Below are 23,396 nucleotides of genomic sequence, written 5' to 3'. Positions count from 1 at the left end.
ATTATTGACTTAGTTTACTTATTACGGTTTTGGACTTAGAAGCTTTTGCAGGTAGACTTGTCTCCTATTATACCAGACCACATATTACCAGATAAAATGCTCAGAGAATGCACAAACTGATCAAGAAGACCAGTGAGCAATTCTATTCTAACCTAAATTATTAACTTTCAGTATTATACTAACTTACACAATGCTCTGCTTCTACACTAACCATTTTCACTTCACTAACTGGAAGAGATTTATCCTCTTGAGCCTTCTTTGTATATTTGTGTTCTCGAGGAGATGGATGGCCTCGATATTCACATGTTGAAGGGGACGTTGTTCATGTCTGCTGGCAGATTTTGGCAATTATTGTTCTACTAGTATGTATGATACAATTGATCCAAAAGATGGCATAACCCAGACATCCAAAGTGAAAGTTATCCTTCAACACCAAATTGTTCTATATGGTCCACATAATGTTCAGAAAAAAGTCACATCATTTTGAGCGTCGGCTTTGGGGGGAAAGGGGGGAGAAATCGGTAAATTCGTAGTTTTTTACGTTTTTCGTCAATATTTCTAAAACTATGCTTAAGCGTAAGTAAACAATGTTCTATACAAAAATGTTCTACATACAGTTTAAAACAAAAAAGATCCTATACATAATTGTTATAAAATCAACGGTTCCAGAGTTACGGAGGGTGAAAAGTGGAGGTTTTCGATACTTTTTATATTTTTTGGACAATTGATGATGATTTTGGGTGATGAGGTTGACGTTTCTTCAAGGGCTTATCACTAACACACCATCGGCCACTGAAATAGCAAATTTTATTTACAAAACACAATCCTGTTAAGACAATTTCTTTCATCAGTAATAATATTATACATTGCCCAAAAAATATAAAAAGTATCGAAAACCTCCACTTTTCACCCTCCGTAACTCTGGAACCGTTGATTTTATTACAATTATGCATAGAACGTTTTTTGTTTAAAATTTTATGTAGAACATTTTTGTATATAACATTGTTTACGCTAAAGCATAGTTTTAGAAATATTGACGAAAAAAGTAAAAGACTTCTAATTTACCGACTTCTCCTCCATCTCTCCCCAAACCAGACGCACAAAATGGTTTAACTTTTTACTGAACAATAATATGTGGACCATATAGAACAATTTGGTGTTGGAGGAAAACTTTTATGTACTTTTAATGTTTGGGTTAGGCCTTTTTTTGGACCAATACTACCTCCGTAACTTTGGAACCGTTTATTTTAAAAGAATTATGCATAGGGCTTTTTATTTCAAATTTAATGTAGAACATTATTGTATAGAAGGTTGTTCATGCTAGTTAGCATAGTTTAGGAAATATTGACGAAAAACGTAAAAAACTACGAATTTATCGATTTATCCCCCTCTCCCCCCCCCAAACCCGACGCTCAAAATGATGCGACTTTTTTCTGAACATTATGTGGACCATATAGAACAATTTGGTATTGGAGACTATTTTTCACTTTGGATGTCTGGGTTTGGGTCCAGTTATACCATACTATACTATATGTCTCCATTTTCAAACATCGGTAAATGCAGCTGTTTTTTACGTACCATGGAGCATTAACGCTACCTTAGTACCCTGCTCTGACACCTCTGAATTACTTTGATGTTTTTTTTTACTGGCGGATCCCCAGAGCTTTTTGCCGTATGTCCATACTGGTCTGAATTACTCATCCGCTGGTTTTAGTATCTGTTTGTAAATCAGTAGTTTGTTATCAATGGATAGTTTAGATTAGAATTTTTTCCAAGCATCCGGTTCATCTTTCTAAATTTTATGTTGATCCTTTTAATGTGAACTTTTCAACGCAGTCTCTTATCCAAATGTAACCCCAATCTGCAATAGGGACCTGAATGTTATTGATTCTTATCTGTAATCTATCTAATTTACCTCTCTGTCATTTATCTATAAAAAATTTTTTTTAAATTTTATTCAGCCCTTCAGCCTATTCAGCTAATAATTCCATCTTTTATAAATGTACAAATTATATTTTATTGTTTATACACATTGAAATGTTTTGTTGAATGCGTTGAACTTTTGTATTTAAATCGTACCCCATCCTCAATTATCCTTTTCTAACTGTTTTCATAAATATAAAGTAGTTCAGTTTAGATGTCAATATATGGGTATATCCAAAGAAAAAATATTATCTACATCAGCTTCTAAATTATCACTGAAATAACTATAACTGCCAGAATGTTGGTTTAAATTACGATAATATGGATAAGTAATGACGTTATTTATATTAATTTCGTTAGTTAGAACAAAACTGTGCCATTACTATTATCTTTACGTTTGTTATATTTGTATAATTCGAGTTATTACAACCGACGTTATTTGACCACAAAGTGCAGATAGATAGTCCTCCAAAGGAAATAAATTAAAAATAATAATCATATTCATGATCTGTTCGAATATGCGAATTATTGTCCTACGATAATTATTCTGAACGAAATTAGTCCCTGCTTTCAAATTGACGTTATCAAAAAATCAAATATGAACTTGTTCATGGATTTTGACGTTTCTTTTTTTAATTTGTATGTACTCTCTGCGTACATTACGAATATACCGTTTGTTAATAAATTTAATGTTACATTAACGTTGTAAATTGTTTAAACAATTTTTGGAAAAAAACTACAATATTTTTAGGCCGATTTTTGTTTACAAAACAGAGGAATAGATCATTTACAGTTAAATTTACAATACATTATTTATTTAAAAGCGTAAAATTAAGAAGATTATTTTTTCCTTATGAAGGCACATTCATAATATACAAACGAGTACCTACATACAAAAGTATCATCAAAATCCATCAACAAGAACCGGAGATATAGTTTATAGCGCGAATTTTACAGGACCCCTCCATTACTGAACGAATTGGAGGTCCACATTTTGAAGTTTTATAGACGATTCTGTTCAGAGGCAATCTTTTTCAAATTGTGTACATTAAAACTTCAATCCTGGACCTTTTAACACATTGCGTGCCACGCTTTAATCGGAATAATAGTCTCAGGGGATATTGATATCCACGACAAGAAAGTAAGTCATACGTGGTATATCAAAAATGAGCGACGTGCCTCTGCCAAAATATCTCTGTATCTCATATATGAGCGACGCGGCACGCAATGTGTTATATATATATATATATATATATATATATATATATATATATATATATATATATCGCTAATTAGGTTTCTTAATTGTTATAAAGAAAAAGCTATGAATTAAAAAAGTGACTAAACTTTGCCTCTAATTGTCGTAAGTTAACTTTTTTAATTCGTGAAAGATATTCTAAGTGTTTATAAGAAAAAATTTCAATGTCGAAAACGGTAGTTGTTTGGGATAAACAAATTGAATAACATTTAAACTAATTCATGAATCACTCTGAAATTTTAACCATATGTTTAACACGGTAAAATCCCACTTTCCACGCAATATCAAGGTTGTAGGTTCATTTTTTACAATAATTAATTATTAACATTTATTGAAAATTATGAATTCTTAGGTTTTTTTCTAAGCAACAATTTCTATCAGCATTCATAAATCTGAAATGGCGATGGAGCGTGCTTCTTCATCCAGCCTCAAAAGTCCACTGCTAAACATATGCCTCCTCCCCTCGTTTCCAACCCCATCTATCCTGCGCCGCTCTCATCCAGTTTTTATTTAGCTTTCTTAACTCGTCAGTCCATCTTGTAGGTGGTCGACCGACGCTTCTCTTGTCTTCTCTTGGCCTCCATTCCAATATCCTCTTTGTCCATCTGTCATTCTGGCTATGTGTCCTGCCCATCTCCACTTCAACCTGGCTATCCTTTCGATGACGTCAGTCACCTTTGTTCTCCTCCTAATTTCTTCGTTTTTGATTTTGTCTCGCAGAGTTATTCCCAACATTGACCGCTCCATTCTTCTCTGCGTGACTCTTAGTTTGGTAGCCGAGGCTTTAGTTAAGGTAAGTGTTTCTGATCCGTACGTCAAGACTGGGAGGACGCACTGATCAAATACCTTTCTCTTTAGGCATGTGGGCAACTCACTTTTAAAAGTTTCTCTCAGTTTTCCAAATGCTGCCCACCCAAGGCCGATTCTTCTCTTCAGTTCATGAGTCTGGTTATCCCTGCCAATCGTAATTTCATGTCCCAGGTATTTATATATATCTACGAGTTCTATTTCTTTCCCACCAATACTGATGTTCTGGTTGGGTACCAACTTTGTCATTATTTTTGTTTTCGAGATGTTTATATTTAAACCTACATTTTCTGTAGCCACAACGAGTTCCTGTACCATATCTCTTGCCATACCTAGATCCTCAGCTACTGTGACTATATCATCGGCGAAACGTAAGTTGTTTAGGTATTCTCCATCTATTTTTATTCCCTTTTTCATCCAATCCAAACTCTTGAAAGCATGTTCTAAGACCGTATTAAAAAGTTTAGGTGACATTGGGTCTGCTTGTCTAACCCCCCGTTCTATTTTTATGCGATTACTGTTAGTATGTAATTTGACGGTGATTGTTGCCTGTAAGTATATTTTGTATAATAATTTTGTATACCTATAATCTAGCCTGCATTCTTTAAGCGCCTGTAATATGTTGCTAAGCTCAACTGTGTCAAAGGCCTTGTGAAAATCAATAAAAACCAGAACTAGAGGTTTATTGTATTCCATTACTTTCTCTATTAGGGTGTTTATACTTTGTAGATGGTCATTTGTTCCGTAACTTTTTCGGAATCCTGCCTGTTCTCTTGGTTGATAAGTCTCTAACTTTCTTTCCATTCTCTTAACTATTATTCGCGTAAATAACTTATATAAATGGCTGAGGAGGCTAATCGGTCTGTAATTCTCTAAATTGGCTTTGTCTCCTGCTTTGTGTAATATAATCATAGTAGCGTTGTTCCAATCTGTTGGAATATTGGCGTTGTGAAGGCAGATATTGAAAAGTAGGAGAGTGCTATGTTGAGCGTTTCACTGTGAGGCAAGGTCACAAACCGCCAGTTACAACAAAGTTCAGGAGTGGCTGATGCTGTAGAGAGAATAGCCACACTGAAATGGAACTGGGCAGGTTTTGTGGTGCGAATGACCGATAACAAAGGGACAAAGCGGATTCTGGAAGAGAGACCAAGAGATGATGCCTACCGAAGAAGAGGTTGTCCACCAACACGTTGGACTGACGATCTAAATCGTTGTTATAGGAATTGGAAGCAAGAGGCGCAATATCGAAACAGATGAAAAATTATGAGGGAGATCCATGTCCAATGATGACTATTCCAAATCCAATTTCAGTATAATTTAAATTACTCAGCATTAACAAATATCCTGTCTGTAATTTACATCAGGACTGTCTCGTTCCGTCAATAAATGTTGTAGGAAGTCCAATATTGCTAGACACAAATTCCATTTCTTGAAATTTCTGGTCGTCTAAACTCCATACTTGACGTTCGTCTGGCGTCTGCGATTCCATATCAAAGCGAAACCACTAAACTTTGCGAAGGTGCGGTTTTGACACAAATTGTGATAATAATCGAACAGAATTTTCTGACTAAACTGTTTACGCCTCGATTTATTCTAAGAATAGAATAAAATACCGATTCATTGCTCTCTTTTGGATTATATTATTCCTCTTGTCGCTGGCAGTCATCGGGACAATAATATAGCATGTAGTTTTCTTGAAGTTCTTATCTTTTGAAAAGTTTCCAGTCTATCGGAAGTTTCACATAAGGCTGCACAAACATGTCATCCTCAATGTTGGAGATAAGTTAGAAACTCGATATTAAAAATTTGAGGTACACAGACAATATTATTTCTTTTATTATTAAAATCTGCTTTAGTAGCTATCTAAAACTATCTAAATTTTGTTTTTGCGATAAAATACAACACGAACACAGTAAAAATGCTGTAATTATGTTGACACATGAACAAAATAACAACTATATGTCTCGTGAATAATAATTTTCACAAACAACGAGATAGCAAAGAACGACCCCAAGTTCTTCTAAAGGTGCCTATCTTCTAGTGATGTTGGCGACCACATTGACACATCTTATTCTATTCACCGCAGTTAGGAATAGATCAGTTGTCGTTAGACCAATCCACTTCCTAATACTGGTCAGCCAGGATATACGTCTACCTCCAGGGCCTCCCTTGCCCCCAATTTTGCCTTGAAGAATCAATTGTAAAAGTATGTATTTACTATTAAGCATAATAGTAGGGAAGGAAAGTAGTTTGCAGTTACTCGAGCGTTATGGGGACCTATTGGGTTGTGAGAGTAGGTTCTAAAACCAAAAGAAGTTCAGTTAAGTTTTCCATAAAGTGAGGGACTTTCCATTTTTTAATTTAATTTTCCATTTCCAAGAATCGTTTTTCCGATTATAGCGCCATCTATCCATAATTCGAAAAAGTGTCTCGAATAAAAGTTGCTTATTTTTACGTAAAGAATCCAAATCTGTAATAAAAATTGGGGGCTCATATATAAGATTTTAAAGTAACTCACCTCACCTCCGTGTGGGGGTCGTGTTTGGTGCCATTCGATAGATTTTTCAAAAATATTGAACACGTATTTTTTAGTTTTTCGATCTGACGTTCATTTCGCGAAATATTCGCTTTTTTTGTGAAACTTTGTGACTCACCCATTTCCTTACGCTCCGCTCAAATCTTCAGATTTTGGAAATATTCACTGTTTTGCATGTATGTACATACTTTACTTTCATTATCTTAAAGCCAAGCGTCCACAGACCCGCATCGTATGCAACGGATTTTAGTTTGACAATCGATAATGCGATCCGTACGATGCGGATCAGTGGACGCGGTTACATAAGTTTCTGTACAAGGCAAACTAAAATCCGTTGCGTACGATGCGTCCGATGCGTACGATGCGGGTCTGTGGACGCTTGCCTTAATCCGACGATTTCGAGTTTTTCTAAGGATAGATTTTTTTTCGGACCCTTCCTAACGAACTCCCCTGTATTAAGAGCCAGTATATGGTTGAGGTATGTACATTTACAGGGTACAAGGCTACATGGCTACAAGGCTCCATACATTTACAGGCCCATGTGATAATTTATGATTTTCTTATGAATTATTTTGAGTTGAATGTTGATATTGTGCAGATATATTAAGCACTTAAAACTAACAAAAGGATCATCCTGCTTTAGGGATGTTATTATTAGTGAATACTTGTTGGGATAGGCCAGTGTGTATTGTTTTTTAATATACTTAAAAATAATTGCTGTACTTTTGCCATTTGTTAACAATTAAAATTTAATAATTGACTATTTTAACTTCCTTTATTATTTTTTAAATTTCTTATGTTTATTTATTTTTTATCTAAACCATGATACAATCAACAACTTCCATATTGTCCGTCTATTTCTACTCCGATACCCTCCTTAAACCGTTTGTTGTTTCATTTACATAGTTTCCATTTAGACACAATACCAATTGTGTCTATTTAATTTGATCTAAAGATAATTTGGACGAAACGACAATGACTCGTTTATTCCGTCCCGTATCTCATCTCTCAGACATCCTGGCTGCTCTATTCAAATTGTGTAACAAAAGAGAAGCAGTTTAAGGCCCTAATACTCTAAATTCTAAACTGAGACGGTCGGAAAACCTTGTACGGTGGTGTCAGTTTTACAAAGTGCGTTTTTCATTAATGCATTAAAAGCTATTTTGGACAACTCTGCGACTTTCTAATAACTGAGCCATAGACGATTACTGGTTTTAATATGGTATTATAATATATTCTTTTTTTCGTTTCCGGTCTTATATTTTTTTGCCATAATACTGAATTCAACGCACCTATAACTTGCTTTCCTTTGGTTATTCTGTCTTTTATGGCTTCATAACTTCTCCCTGTCTTTGTCAGTTTACCCCCAAATATGTATATTGGTCTCATTTCTTAATGGTTTCATCTTCTAAGTCGAGGTCATCTGCAGTATTTTCTCCTCCTACGCAAAGATATTGTGTTTTTTGGACATTTACTTCGAGGCCCCATTTTTTGTACTCTTCCATTAGTTTTCTAGCCATATAGTCCAGGTCTTCTTTGTCTTGGGCAATAACTACCTGGTAATCTGCATAGATTACCAAACGTATATAACGTTTTATCCCCAATAGATAGCCCCATCCCTTTACACTTCTTTTTCCAGTCCCTGAGCGCTTCATCGATATATATGTTGAACAGTATGGGAGATGAACCTTGCTTCAGTCCTTTTGTTACCTGAAAACCATTAGACACCTCTTTTCCTATTTTAACTTTTGCTATTGTGTTCTTATATAGCTCTTTAATAACGTCGATTAGTGTAACGCTGATACTGGTTTTCTCCAATACTTTCCACAACTTCGCAACAGGCACGGTGTCATATGCTTTTGTTAAATCGACTAAAAGTAAATGCACTTCTCGAGATCTCGGTGTTCTTTTCTCGAGTATTTGGGATAAGCAGAAAATACTATCTATTGTGGATCGTCCTGCTCTGAATCCGTTTTGTTCTTCTGATTCAAAAGAACGGTATTCTTCGCATATGCGTTCTTTTATAATTCTTAAACACATATTACTATTAGTATTTTAGTGAAAAGCAACAATGATATACCGGAAATATACCTACTAATTTCTGGTTTAAGGATCACAAACAGTTGTCTGGTTTTTATGTGAGATAGGAAATGACCTGTTCGATGTCTAATACCCTTCTAAAGATTTGGTTTATAACAAAACAGAATTAGTCACGTTGGACTTTGATAATGGTGTTTGTTATTCATCTTTTAAGAACCATTATACGTTAATTGATTGCTAGAAATTATCGTAAAATTCGACTTCCTCTAGTAGATAGTAGAAATAGTGCAAGCAAAAAATGTGAATATCCATATTTTAAAGGAAAACCAAACAAAAATTACTAATACATAGATAAGGTTTTGCAGCAAATTCTGTTTCAAATTGAAGAGATTTTTGTTAGTTTTTTTAGCTATCTGCATAGTCTAAAGAATAATTTAAATATTAGTCAATTATTAGAGGACATTTTAAAGTACAATGTCCATGACGATTTTTTCTCTGAAAATTTTCTACTTTCTGTATCCACCTACACAGGACCATAATAGTACAAGGGACTGAATGGACATATTTCATGGAACAAATTCCATATTACTGATGACGATGCTTTTCGGCTCCAGCTCTTAGACTACAAGTCTAAAGGTACGTATCCATACGTAGGTGCTCCGTGCTCGGTGTAGCTGCTTAAATGGATACGGCATGCGCTCCCCTACATATAAACTGCAAACGAAGAGGGTGAATCGAAGAGGGTTAGCGCCGAGCGGCGAGCACAACGTATCCACTATGTAGAGCTGCTACACCGAGTACGGAGCACCTACGTATGGATACGTACCTTAAGAGTCTACTAACGAGAGGGACAAAAGACGGGCTTCTGGTAGTCATGCAGAAAAATATCATTGGAATGGGGCGCATTGTTTATCTTTTTAGACATTTTTCTGTTTAAGGTAACTCCATTTGTATATCAATTTCTGGTATAATTTCCAATAATTTTTTTCATTTTCTCCTTAGATTTAATTTTCGGGTATAATATCACAAGAGAGTGAGAATAAATTGAAAATAATGCGACAGTTTTTTGAAAATTTGTTGTCTGGCAATAGACACGAGAGCCCGCAGGGCTCGAGTGGCTATTGCCCAATGACAACAAATTTGAGTAAAAATGAAGCATTATTTTCTTATTTATTCTTACTGTCGTGTGATATTCGTAAGATTATTTTTTTAATGCGTATATTATGGATATTTTCTTAAATGTGACAGTTGTCAAAACTAGGAAACTGGTTGCCATTAAACAGAATCAATCTACTTAAAAAATTATATCGGTAATTTTCTACAGTAGATAATTCTCAGTATAATTTTAATCTGATTGGACATAATTAAACACGTGATCAAATTCTTACTATACGATTGGAAGTTAAAATCATCAAAAAATAATCAGTAGTAATTGCACAAGAGCTCTAAAATTCTATATTAATTTTTGAGATCGAGTGCAATTTGTTGCGATTATTTCATGAATAAAACTGTTCAAAACCAAAATTTTATTGTAATTTATTTATGTAAGTACAAATTAGTACTGTTAAACACACAGTTGATATATAGTATATTAAGTATGGAGAACGGTAAGGGTTTTATACCGATCGAAGACAATTGTTTGGAGGAGGAGCGGAGCGACGACTCCAATTATTGTCTGAGATCGGTTACCCTTAACGTTCGACATGCTTATAACGTTTTTTGCACGATTGATACCATTAGTCCTGTCGCCAGGGGGGGTACAACGGCCTCCTGTATTCAGATGGACTTACCCAAGTTTTTATTATGTATTTTGGCCCGTAGAACACGAATTTTTTGGGTAACAGTTGATCCGGATGTCGATAAGATTGTTATAAACAAAGAAGTTGAGGAATTACATAACAGCCATTTTTCGCAAAACAAAACCTGTTTTTGTATTTTTTGGGCCATTCTAACCAAAAAATGTTCCTACAAGTTTTTTCGTATGATGCATAGTTTTCGAGATAAACGCGGTTGAACTTTCAAAAAATCGAAAAATTGCAACTTTTGAACCAGAATAACTTTTGATTAAAAAATAAAATAGGAATTCTGCTTGCTGAATTTGAAAGTTCAAGTCAAATTCTATCGGTTTCGAATATATACATTGCTAAAAATGTATGTGTTTATTGCTAAAAAAAGCTATAAACACATAGTGTTTCCCGTGCCTAATACATGCGTTTACATGCATGCTACGTAGAAATAGCCTCGCTTGCACTTGTACCTACTCTACCTACTCGTTCGATTTTAAATGAGAAATCATTGAAAACATCACTCCAGCACTAGGTATTTATACTTTTGTTTAACAATAAAATAATAAATTTTTAGCAATGCAAATAACTAAAACCGATATACTTTGACTTGAACTTTCAAATGCGGTAAGCAGAATTGCTATTTTATTTTTTAATCAAAAGTTATTCGGGTACAAAAATTGCAATTTTTCGATTTTTTTAAAGTTCCACCGCGTTTATCTCGAAAACTATAAATCCTACGAAAAAATTTGTAGGAACACTTTTTGGTTAGAATGGCCCAAAAAATACAAAAACATGTTTTGTTTTGCGAGAAATCGCTGTTATGTAATTCCTCAACTTCTTTGTTTATAACAATCTTATCGACATCCGGATCAACTGTTACCCAAAAAATTCGTGTTCTACGGGTCAAAATATATAAAAAAAACTTGGGTAAGTCCATCTGAATACAGGAGGCCGTTGTACCCCCCTGGCGACAGGACTACATTATAAATTATAAAATTAAACATTTTCGTCATATTGACTAGTTTCATTCATTTTATTAAGATAGATACTTTGGTTGTTAGATAGTAACTAGGGTGCATAACAACAATGGAGAATTGAGTTTTTATTTAGTTGTCAATAATTTTAAGTACAATTTTGATTATTATAAATTAAAATATGAGCGAAAGTGAATTTGAAGAAATTGAACGGGCTTGGGAAGAAGGGTGTTCCGCAATTATTCCCGAAAATTCCAAAATCCGTTATCAAAATACCTACCAAAGTTTTAAAAAATGGTGCAAAGGCAAGAATTTAAGAATCGAAGAAAAGACTCTATTGGCATATTTCGTTCAAAGACATATGCAGTTGAAAGCTCCTGGAAGCCTCTGGGCAGAATATTCAATGATTAAATCCACCGTTTTTCTTTATGATGGCATTGATATTTCCAAGTTTTCAACTTTGATCGCGTATTTGAAGAGAAAAAATGTTGGCTATAGGCCTAAGAAGTTTCAATATTAATAAATAATTCGTTAGTTTTCTTTATTCTTTCAAAAAATAAATTAAAATTAAAAGATTTTTAACTCGACGGTAAGTGAATTACTTACCATCGAGTTGGAGTACTTACCGTCGAGTTGGATTACTTACCGTCGAGTTGCTAGTAAATGTCACCTACTGACGTAAAATCTGTCACGGTAAACAGTCAAAAATGATCAATCGTGCAAAAAAATATTTTACGGTTGAAAGTCATCACTTTTATAACTTTTAAAACATTAATTGTCATTAATGTCACTGAATGTATTTTTTCGTAGCAACGAAGGGCATCTGACGTAATATACTTGACGACGGGATATTATCAAAAATTATCACCTTAATTTGCATTTCTGTAGCTTTCTATTGGTCAGAATCTCCTATGAATGAAATAATCAATATAATTTGTTTTTTTTTTTCACCTGTTCGTCCAATTAAATTCTCGATCTGCATCTGGATTGTATTTAGTTCGTAGCCACTAATAAAGGGGTTTGAAGACAACACTAGGGTGAGTTAAAAAGGATCTCGGATACAAGAATAGATCCTGGGGATAGATACAAAATTCGCAGGCGTTATTAGTATTTTTCGTAGTATTTTTTTAGTAGAATAGTTTTTCTATCAATTATTTTTGTATAATTTGTTAATACATATGAAATTTCTTTATATAAAATCATTTTATAAGAACCGGCAACAGCGAGCAGATTCTGACCGTTGTCATGTAGACACAGAAGTGTTTAAATCAAGTCCACAAATAGTTATTTGCATTCATGAATAGCATTTACACACGGAACGTGTTACTAAATTAAATTGGGCCTTATTGTACTACCAATTTGGGACCTATAAATAGAAAACGGACCAACAATGGGCTCTACTCGGGAACGATATTAGGCCTGGATCCCGCGTACCAAAAAAAAGTTTATTAATAGCAAACTGAAAATTTTTTAATAGCTTAACAGTGTCTAGTCAGACAAACTTTGATGTACGGGAACACTGGAACAGTGGAAGCTTTAATTGTGGAACAAGTTACAGGTTTCGAAGTAGTATAGTATAGTTGATCCAAAAGATGGCATAACCCAGACATCCAAAGTGAAAGTTATCCTTCAACACCAAATTGTTCTATATGCTCCACACAATATCCAGAAAAAAGTCACACCATTTTGAGCGTCGGGTTTGGGGGGGGGGGGAGAGGGGGGGAGAAATCGGTAAATTCGTAGTTTTTTAAGTTTTTCGCCAATATTTCTAAAACTATGCGGTTTAGCACGAACAACCCTCTATACAAAATTGTTCTACATTAAATTTGAAATAAAAAAGGCCCTATGCATAATCTTTCTAAAATGAATGGTTCCAAAGTTACGGAGGTAGCATAGTATAACTGGTCCAAAAAAAGGCCTAACCCAAACATCCAAAGTAAAAGTTTTCCTCCAACACCAAAATATTCTATATGGTCCACATATTGTTCAGTAAAAAGTCACACCATTTTAAGCGTCCGGTTTGGGAGGGAGATGGGAGAGAAGCCGGTAAATTAGTAGTTTTGTTACGTTTTTCGTCAATATTTCTAAAACTATGCTTTAGCGTAAACAATGTTATATACAAGAATGTTCTACATGAAATTTAAAACAAAAAATGTTGTATACATAATTGTTATAAAATCAACGGTTCCAGAGTTACGGAGGTTGAAAAGTCGAGGTTCTCGATACTTTTTATATTTTTTGGGCAATATTTATGATATAACTATACCAAAAACCCAGACATCCAAAGTGAAAGTTATCCTCCAACACCAAATTGTTCTATATGGTCCACATAATGTTCAAAAAAAAGTCACACCATTTTGAGTGTCGGGTTTGGGGGGGAGAGGGGGGAGAAATCGGTATATATAAAAAGTATCGAAACCTCCACTTTTCACCCTCCGTAACTCTGGTACCGTTGATTTTATAACAATTATGTATAGAACCTTTTTTGTTTTAAATTTTATGTAGAACATTTTTCTATAGAACATTCCTTGCGATAAAGCATAGTTTTAGAAATATGTATTGACGAAAAACGTAAAATCTACTAATTTACCAACTTCTCCCCCATCTCCCCCCCCCCCCCAAACCGGACGCTCAAAATGATGTGACTTTTTACTGAACAATATGTGGACCATATAGAACAATTTGGTGTTGGAGGAAAACTTTTACTTTGGAAGTCTGGGTTAGGCCTTTTTTTGGACCAATTATACTATACTACCTCCGTAACTTTGGAACCGTTCATTTTAGAAGGGTTATGCACAGGGCCTTTTTTATTTCAAATTTAATGTAGAACAATTTTGTGTAGAGGGTTGTTCATGCTAAACCGCTTAGTTTTAGAAATATTGACGAAAAACGTAAAAAACTACGAATTTGCAGATTTCTCCCCCCTCTCCCCCCCAAACCCGACGCTCAAAATGGTGTGACTCTTTTCTGAACATTTTGTGGACCATATAGGACAATTTGGTGTTGGAGGATAACTTTCACTTTGGATGTCTGGGTTTGGATCTAACTATACCATACTAAAGGTCAGACTACGAAAACGTCCCATATATTTTGTCGGACAGAACTTCCAATTGATTTGTTGTCCTTTCATTAAACTCTCATGCAAAAATAAGACTGCTATTTACCACCAACATTCGGACTTTTAAAATGTCCAACATATTTGTCGGACAGACATTTTTTCATATATTATATAAAGTAGGCTATTGAATAAACTTAAAAACAACCTGCCAGTTTTCACAATCATAAACTTGTCAGGATGACACGTTCCACAATTAAAATCACGTGTCACAATTAAGACTTCCCGTGTTCCAGTGTTTCCATACGTCAAAGTTTGTCCGACTAGACACCGTTAAGCTATTAACAAATCTTGTTTCTTGTTTTCAGCTTGCTCTTAATAAACTTTTTTTGGTACGCGTGATCCAGGCCTATATAATATTGACCGAGAGATCGGCCGAGTCGTGACACTTGAAAACGTCGAAAATGGTGGAAAGCAGAGATAACAGAAAGTAATTTGGTCTATTTCTTTTCTGTGACAACTCAAACACCCGAAAGAAATTGATAAGGAGTGGTTCTAGGTCTACCTATATGTTACACTTTAAAAAAGTTTGACCGTTAATACTAAATATATATTTTTCTCTAACTTCTCCAAGTTTTCTTAGCACACAGCGTATCTTCTTAGTTTGCTACAACAAATATGGTGTCAGTTAGCTAGTATTAATTTTTGATCTATCTCTGTTACATTGTAGAATTTGTCACCGCTCGCTTCGTTTGATGTAATCTATTATGATCCAACTATACTACACCTTGATCTGTTTCGTTCATACAGACTTTGTTTTTTTCATTACTAGGTGGGAAATTTGCAAACACGCCGGAGGTAAACATGTCCGGCAGTGCTGGATTCCGAAACTAAAAAAAAAACATCTTCAGAATCACGTCGAGTAGTTTGGCCCTAAGTCGGATCTCCCTGCCCTCCTTAACTGCGATGAGGCCGGGACCTACGATAAGCTGTCCCGTGAGCTTTTGTCGTCGTCCTTCTGCATCTCAGTCAACAGTAATTTAATTCCACTTGCTCTGTCTCTTTCTCATGGCTGCCGCCATACCTCACTCTGTCGTTCGTACTCGCATTTACCCTTGTGTTGTCTGTCATCCTTCTTTCTACCTCTGCGGGCCCAGTTCTGCGCCCTCGATACCTTCTAGAAATGTATCTTGTTCCCGCTCTTCCTTCTCTTTTATCCACAGCACCTTTCTCGCAAAGTTGTCGATTTTGTTTTATCCCGCTCATCCGTTACCATCTCTCACAGCAGTCTCTCTAGCTCATTCCTTTCTCTTACCCATATGACACATTCCAAAATGGTATATTGACACAGTGTCCGAAGCGCCACAATATAGACAATTGTCCGATTTCGCAAGTTTTAGTCTGTCCAAGACTAGCTAGACACAACATGGAAATGAAAGTTTAATGATAGAGCAAACCCAAATAGAAAAAGTAAAGACATACAAATATCTGGGACCCTGGGTTGATGGATGACAAAAATGACCAAAGCAAAGAAATTAAAGTCCGAATTGAAACTGCAAGGCAAGCATTTATAAAAATGAAGACACTGCTGCTTACAAACAAAGACCTTCAGTTGCCTCTCAGATTGAGGGCTCTAAGATGCTACATATTTTCTACAGTAGGAAAAATGAAAGAATACTCATGAACGAACATATAAAACACGCTGTATTTTCCTGTCACTGTGTCACACAAAAAATTGACCAGCGCAAGTACATGTAATAATTATTGTTACATGTACTTGCACTGGACAATTTTCTTTGTGACACGGTGACAGGAAAATACAGCGTGTTTTATAAAATATGTTCGTTCATGGGTATTCTTTCATTTTTCCGACTGTTAGGCCAGGGTAATAAGACAAAAATATACCCTGTTCGTGACACTTCAGCAGCCAGGGTACTGAAGCGTTTTTTCGACAGGTAATACCTATAGGAACAAATTATAACTATCTCCTGCGTAGGATCTGGCGGCCATTTTTATTTATAAACAATTAACTGTCAAAAATGGCATTTCCCCCTTTTTTTTTCAAATCAGTGGAAAACAGTGAAACTTATGATTTTTTTAGTACAAATATCTTTGAGATTATGGAAAAATCTTTAAAATGACATACTACAAAGTTTGATATACTCATTTATTGTTAATATAATTGCGAAGAAAAGTCGAAATTGCAAAAAAATTTATTTTCGCAATAACTGTTGATAAATTTAGTGTACAGGTTTGAAATTTTTGTCAAATGAGGGTTCTTTGGTACTTAATATGTAATAAAAATTTCAAAGCGATTCATTCAATTCTTTAAATTTTATTCGAATTGTTTATCTCAGAGAGCATTTTTTTTGCAATAACATAAGTCAGAAAAAAATGACGTTAGAACCATTCCACGGTTGTCAAATAGAAGAGCATGAGCTATATTTTCAACTTGGTTTAAAAGAAGCGAATAAAAATGCATTCATTAGTAATAAATAATTATGCAAAAGTATCGTATATCTTTCCTTATAAACTTTTTGAATAACTTTTTCCAAAAAAATTAACTTTTTTACCCTGTTTTAAGTGCACACCTACCAAGTAATGTTATTTCTATCATAATTGATAAAAAATTGTAATAAATATATATAATTTCTTACATAACAAAATAAAAAGTTTATAAGGAAAGATTTATGATACTTTTGCATAATTATTTATTACTAATAAATGCATTTTTTATTCTCTTTTTTTAAACCAAGTTGAAAACATAACTCATGTTCTTTCATTTGACACCTGTAGAATGGTTCTAACGTCATTTTTTTCTGACTTATGTTATTGAAAAAAAATGCTCTCTGGGATAAACAATTTGAATAAAATTTAAACAATTGAATGCATCGCTTTGAAATGTTTATCACATATTAAGCACCAAATAACCCTTACATGACAAAAATTTCAAAGCTGTACACTAATTTTTACAATAGATATTGCGAAATTAATTTTTTTGCAATTCCGACCTTTTTTCGCAATTATATTAACAATAAATGAGTATATCAAACTCTGTAATACGTCATTTTAAAGCTTTTTCCATAATCTCAAAGAAATTTGTACTAAAAAAACCATAAGTTTCACTGTTTTCCATTAATTTGAAAAAAAAGGGAAAAATGCCATTTTTTGACACTTATTTGTTTATAAATAAAAATGGCCGCCAGAACCTACGCAGGAAATAGTTACAATTTGCTCTTATAGGTATTACCTGTCGAAAAAACGCTTCAGTACCCTGGCTGCTCGAGCGTCATGGAAAAAACCGTATTACCCTGGACTATGTATATTACTACACATAATGGAAGCTTGTACATTGAACAGACAACACATAAGAAAAATAGAAGCGTTCGAAATGTGGTGTTACAGAAGAATATTGAAAATTCAGTGGGTTCAAAGAATTACCAATGTTGAAGTGCTACGACGTTTAAATAAGGGGTTAGAAATTATGAACAGTATAAAAACTAGAAAACTGGAATATTTGGGTCACATTACCAGAGGGGAAAAATATGACTTGCTGAGAATTATTATGCAAGGAAGGATCCAAGAAAGAAGAAGCATAGGAAGAAGACGCATCTCCTGGCTGAGGAACCTTAAAGAATGGTTTAACTGTAGTTCATTACAACTGTTCAGAACAGCAGCCAACAAAATGACCATAGCCATTATGATATCCAACCTCCAATAGGAGAGGGAACTTTAAGAAAAAGAAGAAGAAGAAGAGGAGCTACGGTAGTTCCCGTGTTCTGATAGCGTATTCTATATATCAGCTCCGCAGATTTACCACTGCCACATTCCCCGTTGCATCCCATCCGTCGTGCCATATCACAATGGGTGTGTTCCTCTCGTCGCTTCTGACGTTCTCCACTTGTATCTCACTATTTTTCCGCTGGAACATCCTCTCTGTCCCTCTTTCTCCAACAAATGTAAGGGGACACAGCCGGTGATCACCTACAGAAACATTCCTGTAAGCACTTGCTACCTGCAGCAAACTAGTTCTGTCCTCGAGTACCAAGAGCTGTATGCCTGTTCTACTGTCGGACTCCAGATTGGTGCCGCGTGGAAGATAATGGACTGCACAACTCTGTGTAGAATACTCATCCTTTCGGATTTAGGTTCACCGATATTGGGCATTACCCTCTCCAACGCAGTCGCTCATTTCGCCGTCTTATGATAACAATAAGAGTTTATAATATAATGTTCTTATCAATTTTTTTTAAAGGACATGAAAATTTTAAAATTAATAGTTTTTTACCTATTGTGATACTTTACTTAATTGCGCAACAATCCCAAATTATATTTAGGGGCCCAACAATTGTGTAGTGCCTCGGGCCTGATTTAAAGTAAAATGGGCTCTGCACCGCCAAATCCTCCGCAAATGCGAAAGGGGTATCTACCATGCCTGTAGACGGAGTTCCTCTTTGTCCCGCGTTGCTACCAGCACCGCCAAATCATCCGCAAATGCGAAGGGGTGTCCCCCTTTTTTTTTGCTCCGTTTATGTTATATTATTCTATTTGTAAGCGGTCACAAAAACTAGTTTGAAGCTGCTTAATTTGTACTGCTTTTATATTTTTATAATATTATTATTTTTTGTCTAAGTTTATCTATAAGGGTCTAATTTTGTTCCAGCAGCCCACATGGCGATTGTGGGGCGAGGAGAAAGCAGATGGCGCCCTATACACGGTTTACCTCAAGAAAGTTCGTTACCACCGACCGACCAGGAGTTTGTCGTCTTCACACTCGGTAAGTTTATTTATTTTTACTTATTTTGATAATTATAGTACAAAAAATAATTATAGAAAAACGAACAACCACATATTTGCTCACCCATTTAGTAGTACTTGATCGCTTAAAAGGTCTTTTCGTTTAATTTGTCATGTAACGTATAAAATAAACAAGTTACGACAGGTGCATTTTTGGCTATGAGAACTAAAATAATGTGCATCACATTACTCTCCGAATACAAACATTACATAATTTTTGTGGCCACGAGAGATGCATCTAGGCGAACGGCAGGCACCCCCAAAATGACCAGGTACTGACTACGAAGAGGTGAATGGCCAATTTTAGACACACTGTATGTTTTTGACGGTGCTGAAAACGAAAATGAAATTTATTTTGAATTTCATGTGGGGGAACATTGTCAAAATTTTTTCTGAAATTTTTACAGTATATAGCTCTAACATTTCGGAAAACAATAGTACCTGGTTCAAGCTTTAAGTCTTATTCTGATAAAGGTTATGAATTTTTCAAAGGAAATGGTGCGGATTTGTGCATTGCAAATTTTAATCGCAAAAGTTGAGTGACGAAATTTAAAATTTAGCCTTTTAATCACGTTTATGTTAAAATGGAGAGTACAAAGAAGTTTTCTTGGAAAATTTTAGATCAAAATGTTTTATAGAAAAAAAAATAGTGCAACTTTTATTATCGACATTAGAAATCCCCAATATAACGGTTATTTTTCGAGATACTGACCATGGGTGGTGAATGGCTAATTTTGGTCTTAGATTATGTTTTTGGCAGTGCTGAAAACGAAAATGAAATTTATATTAAATTTTAGGTGTGTTAATATGTACATAGATATTGTCAAAATCGCAATTTTACCCTAAAAATAAAAAAAGTGAAATCACGTTTTTTTGTGTTTAACTCGCTTAAACTCTGGTCCATTTTAATATTTTTTTCTAAGGTTTCTAAATTATATGTTGCTTACTCTTTTAAAGACAATAGTATCTGCTTTAAGCTTTTAGTCTTATCCTAGTAAAAGTTAGGAATTTTTTAAAATACAAGGTGCAGATTCGTGAATTGCAAAGTTTAATCGCAAAAGTTGAGTGGCAAAATTTGAAATTTATCTTATTAATCACGTTTATTTTATAACATATAGTACAGAGAAGTTTCCTGGAAAGTTTTAGTTACAAATGTTTTATAGGAAAAAAATGGCGCAACTTTTAATATAGACGTTATACATCCCCAAAATAGCGCTTATTTTTCGAGATACTGATCATGAGCAGTGAATGGCTAATTTTGGTCTTATTTTATTTTTTCGATGGTGCTGACAATGAAAGAAATTTTTTTTGAATTTTATGTGATGTCAAAGTTGCAATTTTAACCTAAAAATGAAAAAAGAAATGAAGTCACAAATTTTTACGTTTAACTCTCTACAACTTTGTTCCATTTTAACATTTTTTCTGAAATTTCTACAGCATATATTTCTCACGTTTGTGAAGACTATGAAAGCAACTGTAGTCTTTCAGTCTTTTCTTCATAAAAGTTACGAATTTTTAAAGATCAAAGGTGCAGATTCGTGAATTGCAAAGTTAAATCGCAAAAATTAAGTGACAAAATTTAAAATTTATCTATTTGATTACGTTTATGTTAAACCATAGAATTCAAAGAAATTTTATGGAAACTTTTAGATCTAGATCTGTTATAGAAAAAATATCGTGCAACTTTTAATTTTAAGAAAAACGTGGTTTATTTTTTTTGTATTTTTAGGGCAAAATTGCCATTTTGACAATGTTCTTTCACCTAAAATTCAAAATAAACTTGATTTTCGTTTTCAGCACGATCAAAAACATAAAGTAAGACCATTAGCCATTCATCACCAATGATCAGTATGTCGAAAAATTAGCGTTATTTTGGGGATATATACCGTGTATGTTAAAAATTGCACCATTTGTTTTCTAGAAAACATTTTGATCCAAAACTTTCCAGAAAACTTCTTTGTACTCATGTGTTAAAAGGAATTCAATTTAAAATCTATATTTAAATTTTTGTCAGTCAAATTTTGCGATTAAACTTTGCAATTAACGAATCTGCACCTTCTACTTTAAAATATTCATAACTTTTACTAGAATAAGACTAAAAGCTTAAAGCAGAAACCATTGTCTTCAAAAAAGTGAGCGATATATAGTGTACAAACGTCAGAAAAAAATATTAAAACGGACCAGAGTTGTAGCGAGCTAAACGACAAAAAAACGTGATTTCATTTTTTTTTTATTTTTAGGGTAAAATTGCAATTTTGACAATATTCCCCCACCTAAAATTTAAAATAAATTTCATTTTCGTTTTCATCACTGTCAAAAACATAATCTAAGACCAAAATTAGCCATTCACCACCCATGGTCAATATCTCGAAAAATAAGCGTTATATTGGGGATTTCTAATGTCGACATTAAAAGTTGCACTATTTTTTTTCTATAAAACATTTTGATCTAAAACTTACCAGAAAACTTCTTTGTACATACTCTCTATTTTAACATAAACGTAATTAAGAAGCTAAATTTTAAACTTCGTCATACAACTTTTACTATTAAATGTTGCAATGCACAAATCCGCACTATTTCCTTTGAAAAATTCATAACCTTTATCAGAATAAGAATAAAAGCTTGAAACAGGTTGGTACCGTTGTCTTCAGAAATATTAGAGCTATATACAGTAAAATTTCAGAAAAAAATATTAAAATGGAACAGAGTTGTAGCGAGGTAAACGCAAAAAACGTAATTTTTATTTTTTTATTTTTGGGGTAACATTGCGATTTTGACAATGTTCCCCCACATGAAATTCAAAATAAACCTCATTTTCGTTTTCAGCACCATCAAAAACATACAGTATGACTAAAATTGGCCATTCTCCGTGGTCAGTATCTCGAGAAATAAGCGGTTTTTTTTTGGGGGTGTTCCAATATTATGTGCTTCTCAATTTAAATAATTCGAATAAACAATAACAATGTAAGATTTTGTACTCAAACTTAAAAGAATAACTATTTAAAATTCATAAACTAATTGTGTCGTTTAACGGGCTTTCCGAGACTATCTAGTAATCTAGTGAGTTCTCAATAAAGTCAAAACGTGAATGAAGTCTATCTTCAAAGATGAAGATCGAATTTTAGAGATACGGTGAGCTTCAGTGGCTAACTAAAATGAACGGAAGAGTCAAAATTAATTCAAGCGGTAAAACATAAAATAAATAGACAGGCGCTTGACAGAGAGCATTGGCAAAAATCACACGCCTGTTAAATCATCAAAACAACCTATATCTACCCAAGTTTTTTAGTTATTTGAGCATTCATCAATAATTTTGTCCTAGTTTAGTTATATAATTTTACGAACTAGGTTATGGTTTGTAAAGTTAAAGCAGTTACTCTACTTTTATGAAGCAATTATTACTTTTAATCAAAATTACTTCCTTGTAAAATAACTACTATAAATTTACTACCTATAAAATGGGATTAATTTGTGGCTTGTTGAACTACTCGTAAACGCAAAATCATATCAGTTATGGTCGTATTTATTTCAGCACAAAATAAGAACTTTGTGGCTTCTTGCAACTCCATTCATAAAACATTCGTCTCTTACCCCGTTTAATAACATCACATTTTTGTTATTATACGGGGCATAATGTATAAAAAATCGTATAACTGACAACTGTGCAGCCTTCCGGTTTCTGCAAACGTATTTAGTGTCTATGGACTTCGTTTGCGAACATTCGTATTTTATTTTGTTATAAAATTAATGTTGCTGAAACTATAAGAATTAACGAGGACAGATTATTTTGAACAAAAATATTTGTTAGCAGTTTTTGTGAAGAATAACCCGTTCTCTCAAAAATAACGCTTGAAGCGACCGACGATTTTGGGCGCCTTGCGAGTAAATTTATATGTGCGCGAATTCATCAAAACTCTTGGTCCTTGGCGCAGCTGAAACGTTATATGTGCACTGATTGGATAATTACAATGACCTGTCAACAATTGTTCAATATGTCGGTTATTTTATTAATATGTCAATGGTTATGGGTAAACAAATGTTGTGTATATTAGTTTTTATCAATATGAGGACACAGACAAAAGCAAGTTTATAATTGTAGTGACTTTTTAAATAGTTTTTTAAAAGCAACAGGTACGTAATAATTGTAAATGTTTCAGTATGTATTGTAATAAAAAATTACATAGGTACTTACCTACTTGGAAAATGGAAAATAGGTATT

At 34.0% G+C, this 23,396-nt stretch overlaps 1 protein-coding gene across 5 annotated transcripts in view; it reads left to right on the top strand.

The window, feature by feature from the left end:
- The window catches only part of LOC114328226 (ral guanine nucleotide dissociation stimulator-like 1), a 417,649-nt gene that overhangs the window by 340,047 nt on the left and 54,206 nt on the right, over window positions 1-23,396 (top strand). For 3 of the 5 annotated variants that reach the window (XM_028277060.2, XM_028277020.2, XM_028277035.2), the window contains exon 2: window positions 19,047-19,157. In XM_028277060.2, the coding sequence (XP_028132861.1) occupies window positions 19,047-19,157 (111 nt within the window). Of the gene's footprint in view, window positions 1-19,043; window positions 19,158-23,396 lie in introns of all 5 variants that reach the window. The other 2 variants (XM_028277053.2, XM_028277011.2) reach the window with 1 other exon arrangement.

Source organism: Diabrotica virgifera, chromosome 7 (genome assembly GCF_917563875.1).
Source record: "Diabrotica virgifera virgifera chromosome 7, PGI_DIABVI_V3a".
NCBI lineage: Eukaryota > Metazoa > Arthropoda > Insecta > Coleoptera > Chrysomelidae > Diabrotica > Diabrotica virgifera.
This window is presented reverse-complemented; position numbering and strand designations above follow the sequence as displayed.